The 12,246-nt window shown below is 40.5% G+C and overlaps 1 protein-coding gene across 3 annotated transcripts in view; it reads right to left on the reverse strand.

The window, feature by feature from the left end:
* Positions 1 to 1,667: 1,667 nt before the first annotated feature.
* The window catches only part of Wat (worker-enriched antennal transcript), a 21,614-nt gene continuing 11,035 nt past the window's right edge, over positions 1,668 to 12,246 (reverse strand). For 2 of the 3 annotated variants that reach the window (XM_018033925.2, XM_018033924.2), the window contains exons 2-4: positions 9,120 to 9,249; positions 7,016 to 7,114; positions 1,668 to 3,299 (exon numbers count right to left, since the gene is read on the reverse strand). In XM_018033925.2, the coding sequence (XP_017889414.1) occupies positions 3,274 to 3,299; positions 7,016 to 7,114; positions 9,120 to 9,249 (255 nt within the window). In that variant the 3' untranslated portion in view covers positions 1,668 to 3,273. Of the gene's footprint in view, positions 3,300 to 7,015; positions 7,115 to 9,119; positions 9,250 to 9,672; positions 10,624 to 12,246 lie in introns of those variants that run through there. The other variant, XM_026818224.1, reaches the window with a different exon arrangement.

A 12,246-nucleotide genomic window follows, 5' to 3' on the forward strand; every position in this document is an offset into this window, starting at 1 on the left:
GGGAAGATCGAAAGACGTTNTTGCATAATAGCGCCCAAGACTTATAGAAGGGGTTGTACATTGCGAAACTTGGAAGCGGTATCGCGGGCTTCCAGTCGGTCGGACAAACGACCGATCGATTATCCGTGACCGGGCACTGGTTTCTGCCACCGGAACGAATTTATCGGGAGCCCGTCGAATAAGTAAACTGGCTACGTTTGGACCGGTGCGGTGGAAACTTTGCTGATCGGATTATTCGCCAACGTTCGGGACATTACAGCCGTGGTTCGCCGCGAGGAATTGCGTTCAGAGTTTGCCTTCGTACCACTTCTGCTAAAGCCAACCAAGTTGTTTCTGTTGACGCTTTACCCCCTTTCCGTTTCAGAGTTAAATGTGCTTACAAGCTTCGATGGGAAGATCGAAAGACGTTTAAGTAATCATTAAATTTTTTAATTATTGCATAATTAAAAATTGGATGTCTGCTGAGTTTAAACATTTTCTAAAGTATTTGTTAATTTATAAACACGAGGAATTCGGGTCAAGAAGGGATAACAAAGAGTAGCAATGTACTTTCGCCGCGGCATGAGTCACGCTCTGCAATATCAAGATATACATTTTCCTTACAAATCGTACACAATAGTAATACCTAGTAATAATATCTATCTATATTATTCTATTCCACGCATCAAGTCTGACAGTTTTATGGAAACAAGAGTGTCGAGTAATCGCACTTGCAATGATTTACACTTTTGCATTCGAGGCCGATATAGACACGGATCGTCTTTACGTAACAATTACCAATTATTATCAATTAATTCGGTGCTAACGATTAATTAACGCCAGTATTGCGTCATGTAAACCGGTTCCCCATAAAATCGGCAAATAAACTAACGTGCGATTTAGGATAGAAATAGTTTCTAACCATTTCGCAGGAAAGTGTCTGCGAGGCCGGTCGAACGGCTTTCAAAATCCTGTGGCGAACGGGACTGGTTTCGGGACACCCCACGGAAGAATGTTCACGGACTATCACCTCGAATTCGCTCGGTCTCTCATTAACTCCATAAGTTGTTACGTAATAATATTAGCGACACGTGGTACACCGCGAGCCTAAATATCTACCGAAGCGTGGACTCGCGGAATACATATTCTTTCCATATCGAAACCGCGACCGACCGACGTGGTCAATTTCCGGGGCACCGTCACAATTTTCTCACGACGTTTTTGCGGTTTCCGTGTTACCCTAGGAAAATTTAGGAATTCGTGACAAAAAGTTTGGAATAAGTGTCACGTTCTCCGGCACACAAGTACTTGAAAACATCGAACAGAATCGTGCTTCGTACTCCGGACGTGAAACTCATGACTAGGAATTGCTTTCCCTTTCGTTAGGACATCTTCTGTTATTAACTTCGTTTTGCGACAGTGTAGCAAACGTCAATTTCGCGTAATTGCATTGGTGCTGCTTCCGATTTTATTATACGCTTGCTGCGCTTTCTTCCGTGTGATTGCTCGAGCATTAAAGTACACGAGTGATGTAAGATCACGGGCAAAATAGAGAACCAGGATCGTCGTAAAAGTATTCACATGGTAACCGAACCAGAAACCTAAAAACAGGTAATGCGAATGTCTTGATTAAAAAGTTAGTTGATTTTGCAAATTATTCACTTATCAGTGTACACTTCGATCCAATATAAAATAAACCGAGATATGTATTTATTTGAAACGACAATTAGAAATCGACGATATAAAATACAAATGACGGTCTCGTTATTCTAAACACGTAAATACATAAGTAGATTTAGATAGACGAGTCAGACGCGTGGTTGCTCCGTAGAGACGCGTACGTAATTAAGATCGTCCAGACGAGCAAAATTAAGTCGAACGGTAAGTCTTAATGATCCGACGGACGTCTCGTTAATCATTGACGGAGGGAAAAAGATAGAGGCATCGATTAACCGAGCTGACTCAGCGCAGCGTGCGAAACTGTCGATGCGGATTCCATAAGACGGAACTGAGCTTCTTCCTTTTCCAAACTTGAAATCCCGTTTACACCTTACAGATCTTGTACTCACATGCTTATCTTATTATCATGATAAGAGATAAATTACAGAAATGATTTACACGATTTTATAAAAATATATAATTTCGTTTTACTCAACAGTTCATTAATTATACATGAAAATAAAAATTCAAACAAACATAGCATTCCATTAATTATGGAAAGAACAGATTTCTTTACAAATGTATTTACTACAGAGGAGTTATAATTTTCTGCAGTACCAAAGCTATTTGAACAAATTCCTAAGCACACATTGTAACATATTTCCTTAATTTCGTGCCGCGATTTCATTCAGTTAATGTTTACGTTGCACGTAATTGCGTTAAGGAAATCGGTTTTTGCGGACGAGATTCGATAATCGATCGAGACTCGTTTTACCTGGAGCAAATCGGTCGAGAGGTAAACTTTCGCAAGGTCCCTTCACGCGATTTTTATCAAACGCCTTTTTGTCACCGCGCGTACGTGACTCGATGCATTATCCAACGGTTATCAGTCACCGTGAACACCGTGAAATGACGATTTTCACGGGGTATTGCTCAGTTGGACCGACCGCAGCTATGACATAATAATAGGGAGTGTTCTCGTTAAACAACTAACAAGTTTATCGAACCAGGATTTGTACACGGCTATCGGTTCCACGCAGATTGATCCAAAGTGACTGGGCCGATAGATCCGTGAGCCGATGGGACAAACCAGGCTCCCGTGTGGTCCGCATACCTCGCCGCATTTCGATTTCAAGTGCAGCTCGATCGATCAACTGGTGCAATAGCCAAGCACGCGTACGTACGTTTACGAAACTACGTTGACTAAATTATCTAGAATTTTCAAAGCTTATCTGATACGCAAATCGAAATACAATTATATATATCCTCGGTGAACATTATCGGTGATCATTTGACATTAACAATAAATTAAATTAGCTTTGAGGATTCACCATATGATTGCACAAATTTTTGCTTTCTAATAATCTTATAAAGCTGACGTTGATCGAGGTTCTGTTGTACTGACGTATGTTATAAAAAAACGTTAACGATATATTATATATTAGTCATTTCTATACAAATACTGCTAAGGGTGCTGTTGGGTGCTAGACGCACCACGAAGAATATGATACAAAGACGATCCAGAGGTCCACGATTACTAAATCGTTCTTTAGCCTCCTTCGAACTTCCATACCACTTCCCCGTCGATGGCAGTGTTTACGGCCATTCCGAATACTCTCCTACCTCCGCTGTCCGTTAATAGTAAAAGTACCTGTAGAAAGCTGAAACAGAACGTTAACGATAGTTCTGAGATTACTCTCAACATTCGTTTCTAAAGCGTAAAATTCGCTTTCTCCTCTAACAAATTAAAAATCGGATTCCCTAAAACCCGCACCATGTCTAATTTCATTCCCTTGTTTTCGATTCCATTAAATTTCAATATAACACGCATGCTTTAATCTTTCATTTTCTACTTGTGTCTTCGATTTCACGAGATATTAATAGGTACTCGTAGAAATTGAACTGAATTTCGTTTCCCACATCGGAAGTCAATTTTCTGTGAAATCAAATTTCTCCAGAGATCGACGAGTTTCACCCAGAAAAATATGAAACAAGTTTAATTTCCTGAGGTATAACTGAATGCGGTCCGTCGAACAGCTGCTCAGAATTGTATCGGCGAGAGGCAACTAGATTCGCGGATAAGATCAGTCGACCGAAGTCCTGTTTCTGCGCGTTAATCGCCGGGACACCTGACCGGTAATGAGAAGTCAGACCACGGGACCACTTCAAAGCTGCTAATTACAGAACCCTCGTCACCCTCCGTCCACGAATATTTCCCACTGGCATCAGCCTAAGCGCTCGCTTTTCCGTTGCTGGTCGCTGACAATAAAGTTTAACCGAGAGGGGAGAAAGCTGCGGGATCCATTAGGCCGTTCCGAAAGGGCGATCTTAAATTTTGACCCCCTCGGGCTGGGAACAGCCTGAAGAGTGCTTGTGCATTAAGGATTGAGGGTGCCGCTTCCCATTTCTCTTTCGTTTGAGTTCTCTAAAGCATTTGCTTATTTATAGAACATATTGTTTTCGTGTTCCAAAAAATATCGAACATTAATTGAAAAAGATTCTTTACGTACAAATAGTACCCGATAAATTATTGACACTAGAAAGACTGAAACTTAGTATATGTGAGCCGTTCAGTGCACACATCGATTAACTCCACTTTTTGAAAAATCTTAAATTTATGTGTCAAAGCACTTGGTATAGTCATAACTTTTTATATTTATAATAACTTTCCTGAATAATAAAGATTGACACAATTAAACGGCAAAATTTTTTTGGCCATTGAAAAATAAGTAATTTATTTCAGAAGCCATTTTGATTATGTTTTGGCTATTCTTTCTTGTTAATTGTATACACCGTTAAATGAAAGCTATATCTCTATTTATGCATTCTATATTATATATGTGAATCTATATTATAACAGGAATTTCCTTGGGCAATCTAGTGTTAAACAGCGAATATAGAGTACTCGATCCGTCATACGATAAACGTGAATGATAGAGAAATCAGGGGTCGAGTCGGGTGAACTTCGAGAGAACACGTGCGAGAAATAGTCCCTTTCTCCGTTCGATCGCCGATCGAACTTTCACCGGCAGGCGCGAAACTGTATCATTAACACCTAAATCTTCATGAATTTGTCCGGTAATTACGTACCTTCCGGTTGATTATTCCAGAAAGGGAACCCCCGAAAATCAAAATGGACGATCTCGATATTAACGATGCGGGGGAGGGGGGGCTTCGTCGCAGGCATTAAGGGAAACGAGGCAGTGCTCGGTGAATTAAATTATGCCTCGTTCCTGTTATCTCGACGCGAGTTAATCTCTCAGGTTATCGCCGCGCAACAGTTTCTGGACTCTTAACGTGTCGCGACGTTAATCAACGCCAACTTTCGTAGATTTACGTTGAGACCGCGAGAGCATTAGATGGTTTAACGAGGAAGATAAACTGCGGCGCAGCTTCGAAATGACACTAGTTGGATCGCCGAGAGATTTATTCCCACTTTTATTTCGTTTGCTATATGGAGTATTTCGAGTTACTCCCTTCTATTGTTTCGGAATTGAAGGCTTGTGACAGTTGAATGGCTCGGAGGGCTGGTGCTTGCTTTACTGTCATCGACAGAGATTGTATAAAATGATTTACGAAGCTAAGAGACTCTTTTAATTTGATTTTATATCGTATTGCGTCATGTTTTTATGGGAAATTCCTTTACTATGGTATTGTATTTAAAAAAGGGTTGCAACATTCGGATGAAACCCTCCATTAAAACGAATATCCTCGGTGATTTAATTCCGAAGGGTGCGGAAAGTATTAAGCGATTTAATTGAGTATTATTATTCGTAATAAAAAAGCGTTATGGTCAGTGATTTTTGCAACGCGTACTCGTAAAACAGTGGCCATTACAAATTCATGGCTGATTAAATAACAGCTCGTTACGATTACCCGGACGAAATCCATCTCGTTAAGAAAACCGCGAACGACGCGTAATTACCCTTGTCGGATATTATAAATCTGAAGATTGCAAATTTCTGAGAGTCAACTGGAAGTGCTTTTAAAGCTTACGTCAGACCGACGTAAGACCTGGTCTTCCAAGTATAATAATAATTTATGCGAAATCCAAAACGAACGCCAGTAAAAATAAGATTTATCTTCGTTCGAACCAGAGAGCTCTGAGACGGCGAACTTGGCCGTGAGGATGGAAATTAAAGAGAGCGTTGATCTCGGGATTTGACCAAAAAAGAGGCGACCTTGTCGACCCAGGCGACCTCGTGCACCTGTTACGTCTCGCGCAGTGGCCCAGCCGAGGTTACGCGCAAACGAGTTTAAGTCACGAGCCGAACGAGATTTACTTTCACTGACCCCCGCCGTTCTAACGATAAGTGGATCCCAAGGCTGGCTCTTCCTCCAGGAAGCCGGTGTATGTAACTACCCATTTCCCTTCCTCTTCCTCTTCCCATCTCGATAATGAAGGACCGGCGAGTGAGAATTTTTATTCCCGTTTACTTCTTGAAAATCGGTAATCCAGGAAGAGGAAGAGGACTACGGAGATCGTGTGAGTCATGCGAGTGCCGGTGAGACATTACTTCGGACCTCGACGATCTCTGGTGTCTCATTTTGCAAAACCCGGTTCGAAAATAATTTTTGTGTAACAGACATTTCATGCGAAAGTGATGTATCAAACCACTTACCTGTATTTTAAATGTTCTACGTTTATTTTTATTTACAAAGTGTTAGTGAGGACTGTACGTCGGGACAGATACATTGGGAATCGATTGCTAATTAGTATCAATTAGCACGGGTGATTGGAAGCTTAAGTTAGCGTTTGCAGTTGCGTTTCTATATTTACAAGTTTCCTATCGCTTCAAGAATTTTAAATAGGTGATGCCTTCCGCGGTGTTGCGCAATATTTGACATTTGGTGGAGGCCAGGGTGAAGAATGATCGAACGCGTGGCCTTCGATCAATTCCTGCATTTAAGGAATTGCTAGACTGTTGGTACAAGACTTATTTCATGACGACGTGGGTGTCTTGTTAAAAATGTTAAAAGAACCCAGACAACCTGAATGGTATGACGAATGGATCTCATTTTAAGGAGACTGTGACATTCATCGTAATTAAACATTAACACTGAATTGCCTTGTTACATGTGTCAATAAATATACAGACATTTCGATAATTTTAATCACATGATCGATCAATCGTTCGAAGGAAACTATGCATTAACCTATTGAATGAGGGTCTGTGCGACGACAAATAAATAGCGATTTATTCACAAGTGAGGTGCACAGGGACGGCGACAAGTGCTCGGGGTGTGAGAGGGTTTACCCCGGAAATGAACTACTGGCTGGTCACGGTGAGTCTTTGGTGGAGGTGTCTTTTTTAACAGAGATTTCGTGCCATTCTGCTGCTCCGTTTTAGTCTTCATTGTCCGACCGAGGATTTACCTGTGTTGGGCGGCACGAATCCATATCCACTTGCACCAATTATTACTCCACTCGAGTCCTCGGAATTAGCTGGAGGACCCGGCGGGAACAGCACTGGACCTGAATTAAAATACAAAATCCATTAGCGATATTCTCCTCGAAAATGAAATTCTTCTTACTATGAATTATCCTTAGAGACTAATTTTATAAGTTAAAAATCGTGTAAGTCTCTAAATTGCTTCTGAACAGAAATAGAACGTGGGCAACCCTAGTTACAGGTCGGACAATAATCGTGCTGTCCTGCAACTTTTCAATTAACCCACTCAAGCAATTTGTGGTAAACAGAAAACAGGCATGCGAATTCTTAAACGTCATTCGTCAGACCGATAGTTAAACGCTTTCATAATATTCGACGACCCTATTCCGTTGGAATTTCAATCAGAAACGTCTCACCTCGAGTACACGCAATAATTATGAAAAATAGTAAACACCGCCTCGTAACCGGTTGTCACTTGCAATCATTCAAACTCAACTAGCATTCCATTCAGAAGCTATCAATACAATTACTTGACTTATATCCTTTATGCTGAGCAATTTTCTTATGAAAAATGCACTACGGACTGTATTACGAAATTCATTATGAAAAACGAAGATCTTACGATATAAGATTCGATCATTTATAACTCGATTGCAATTTACGGACGCAACATTCCAATGGGACAAGATTAACGAGATTGTACGAAAAAAAAATTGCGAATCGGAGCACAAATCGTTTCAAGTTTTACGGACTTCTTTGCACGAGCCGCGGTTTGGCCTTCACGGTCGCTGATCGCGATCACGGGACCCTTTGAGTCTTTCTCTTAAGTAATTTCATTTGCCGAACAATGTCCAATACAGTTGGCTCGATCACGACCGAGGACAGAGTCACGAACCGAGTTTCGTAACTTTTCATTAAATTATTGTGACCTTTCCAACAGATGAAATTTTGATCGCATTCTATTAGGAGCATACGTAACTTAAGCAGATTTAAAACGTTAGACGTAAACAGGAACAGTTATTTTATTTTGTCTTGTCCTCTGAACGGTGATCACATGTTTCATTATGAACGCCGCAAACGCATAAGCCTTCTCGTTAATGCGAATTACATTTACATACGTTTACGTAACAATGGATTAGGAGCACGAGTTATTTACTATAAACCTCGAGTTCTCTCACGATGAGAGAGCGGTTTTCAAGGAAAAGCGAATGGAAATCTGTTGAACAGGGAAGTAATTATTACCGCGAGCGAATATTAATCGGTGTGCTGTCATTTTGTGCCTACGGTCCCCTTAATGTCCGCGCGGGGAAATCGTTTTTACAATAAACATCAACCGAGATCTTGATCGAACTCGCGGCGAACTGTTGCGAAACCAGGACGCTCGAACACCTGATCAATTCTGTTCCGGCTAATTAACAATGGCCAACGACCGAGCTACTGTATCTCGTCAAGTGTTGTTTATGCAGAATCCTCGTGCCAACGATCTATATCAGTTACCTGTTTTCAAAATGAAATGGAACATATTTCCTAAGTTATAAAAATATTTGAAGTTTGCATAAATAAATCATTTGAATGTTCGTTCTCATTTTTACATAAATTATCTCATGAACGAGCGAAAATTATTTATCGAGAATTGATAATCGACTGACGGTAGGAGTAATGAACTAATTAAAGAAAACTGATTGAACAGGCGAACTAGATTGTGATACGCTTTCCCGGCGTTATTTATTGTACCCGAGTGTGAACTTGGCACCCATTCCGCTGGCGCGTTCCACTCGACAGCAAGGATCGCGTATCCTGGTTACGTATTAGTCGCACGTGGTGGCTCGCAAATGTCAGAACACCAACGTTGACCTTACACAATGGTATGTGATAAACGATTCGTCTGACTAAATCCTGTTATGAATCGAAATTGATCTTATCTTTGACTTGTCAGTTTTTCTATAACTCATTTTGTCAGTACATAAGATACATTTACTGCACATTCGATATGTAATAGAGTATTGTATATGCAAAATGGATCTAGTTGTCCATAGTGGAATCTACGTACTGTATAAACTAATACGTATGCCAAATGAAATTGCTTACCTCTGTTGGACCGTGGATCTCGCATCGCAGATGCTTCCCTGAGGTAAGGTCCGAATCCTGCGAACAGTTGACTGTAGTCCTGGGACGAAGCCACTGCCAGAACCATTAAAACCAACGTCACCAGAATCGTCTGAGAAAGAACGTCGAATTTCACATTTTTCGTATCGCTAATACTAGACCAAGATCAGGTGAATTATTCGCTAATCATTTTTCTAGACAAATTGCCCAATCTCGTGCGTTCGACAGATAATTAACGTACTACGGATGGTAGAGTTATTACACATCGACTCTGCTTTCACCCGTTTCGCAATTCCCTGACAAAAAACGGCTTTCGAAAAATCTAAAATCAACCTGATCGCAATTAATTTTAATGGGGCTCGGTAAAAAAAGTTCTATCCGAACGAGATTCGAAAGTATTATTAAAAAGATTGGTAGCCAGAATCGAGTCGGAGCAAAATTGTACACCGTGAAATCAATATGTTAATTAATTGCAGAGTATGTGTCGATCCATTGGACGCTAAAGAGCCAGGGGTCAGTATCGGGTGATGCAAACCTTCTATTTCAGTCGATTCTATTGAGCTGCAAGATGGAAAAAGGCGATTTGCACCTGCGACGGGCAATGATCATCTCGGTTTTCATCGTGTTCGCCGTGTTCTGTTATGTAAAATCTGATGAAATCGTTACGCGCGCTTACGATCGAGGATTCCATCGACGTTACGAGCCTGGGAACGCCTAATACCTGTCAGAATACATAATTGCTACAATGATCCGAACGAGTATACGCTCGATCCCCTTTATCGGTTCTCCGTATCGAATGCAACCTGAACACGTAATGGATCAGCGATTCTTTACCCCGATTCGCTTGACGCAATGTCAAGGCGATTAACCGCCTCGTTACGAGATACTCTCGTCTGATATTATTCTACACATGCTTCACCATTAGCTTTACAAATTATATTTAAGGCTTGTAATTGAGAATTCCAAGTGTATTATCAACCATCGTGTTCTCCATTGATTATACATATATAAACTCTGTGCGCGCTCAGGCTATTAATTACATATGTCAGATTAGAGATATAAAAAAATTAGCTAGAACGGCTCGTTTATTACTTACACGATTTCTCGATACACTTTATGGCCATAAAACTGGATAAAAATCATCCATTCCAGATAACAATTAAAATTCACGTCTCGTGAAATTCACTGATAAATCTAATCTAACACGCGAATTTATCATAATTATATGCACCGTCAATTAATTATGAAATACTCATTGGGATACTTTTACGCGATTGCGACTGTGAGTGAAGTCACCCTGTTTTTCTAGCTCGTTAAAGGAATGTGTGTCGAGACTCCACCTCGTCTTTAAAGGGTTAACCAACTCCGTTCAAGGTAGCGTGAACGACATTGAAGGAAACGTTGGTAGATTTTCGCGAAGAAGTCACGCGCGCGCTCTTTCGATTGTATGTGTTTTACAGGGAGGCACGAGGTCGCCCACAAACCGCGGCACACATGTGCGTAAACCGTGACGACAGATCACGCCGCGCCGATATCCAAGTAAAACCCGACGCGCCGATCGTCTCCGACGGGCCCATGTTTATACAACGTTCCAACCTAGTTGTAAAATTATTACAAGCACCACGTGCTTGAGAAATTATAGTGTGACTCGAGAATTTCATGTTCTCCATACGATTTTTCATCGGATCATTTGAATGTTTTTAAACCGATAAGCGATGACGAGATATATAATGGTGCAATGAGCAATTTACTGAAGCGAGATTGTGAATTAACTAAGGCTTAATGAACCGAACTGATGAAGGGTTGCAGCACTAGTTCCAGAGAAAGTTTGTAACACACTGACTTATAAACTATTCTCGTAGGTGGAATGCTATACGACTTAGTGGCAGTTAACTGCTCATTTCTCAGTTCGGCCATTTTTCCAAATAATTAGAATAATTAAAGATTAGATCAAATGTCATTTAGAACTATTGGTAAACGCGAAGCAGGTTCTGTTCACGATTTGAAAGTGAAATGTGCAATGATATATATCAGATCTTTGAATGATACCACACGTGCATTATTTTACTATGTAAATATACGAAAGGTGTAAACTACTGTGCTATTTAATTATCTGTACCACTTTACTCTGAAGTTCGGTTTAATTTCATTGCGAACATTGTAAGAATTTATTAAAGTGTTGCGAGTATCAGGGAGAATTTCATCCGCCTTTCTACTTGATAACGAACAAAAGAGCGTGTCTATCGGTTCGGTTACGTTTACCTTATAATCCATAAAGCCTGCAGTGCCCATTCCCTTTCGAAATACCGCGATCGACGGCGCGAGACATCGAAAACACTACCGAACGCGATTTCCTCGTGCCGTGCGATCGATAAACATCCGTGTAAAATCTAATTGACCGAATCACGAAACCGATGTAACGCTCGCTTTCCCTGATATCAATCGCCGTTCCCGATTTGTAGCTGGTATCAGATGATTTGTAAATTGAATTGCGTGGTTTATTAGATATTGCTGATTCATAAATTTGGACCGATTGTAGATTATAAAGTGGTCGTATCTGATGATCTTCAGTCCGTGTACGAGTCTCCATAGCCAATTACGTGATCGCGTTTAAGGATGTATTGGCTATACAACCAATCCCAAAAGTTTATGCACTTTAGAAACGCATTTTTTCAAAAGAAATCAGACGTCGGAAGAACATTGCTAATAATAAACAACAACAAAATTTTTTCGATTTTTCCGAGATTTTTCCAAGGGGTACCCCTTCAATTTCTTCCAAATTTTCGTTTTTGGTCAATAACTCCCAAACCGTTGGACATACGGAATAATTGCATATGACCTTTCTTGTAGAGGACGACGAGATCTACAATTTTCATGTAAAAGTTCTTCGTTAGCATCAATAGTTTACGAGTAATTTGCAAAAAACCGTTTTTTCGTTTTTCGTCAATAACTCGTTAAATATTAATACTAGCGAAAAACTTTTACATGGAAATTGTAGATCTCGTCGTCCTCTACAAGAAAGGTCATATGCAATTATTCCGTATGTCCAACGGTTTGGGAGTTATTGACCAAAAACGAAAATTTGGAAGAAATTGAAGGGGTACCCCTT

This window comes from Ceratina calcarata, unplaced genomic scaffold, assembly GCF_001652005.2.
Source record: "Ceratina calcarata isolate Rehan_Ccalc_2016 unplaced genomic scaffold, ASM165200v1 scaffold78.2, whole genome shotgun sequence".
NCBI classification, from domain to species: domain Eukaryota; kingdom Metazoa; phylum Arthropoda; class Insecta; order Hymenoptera; family Apidae; genus Ceratina; species Ceratina calcarata.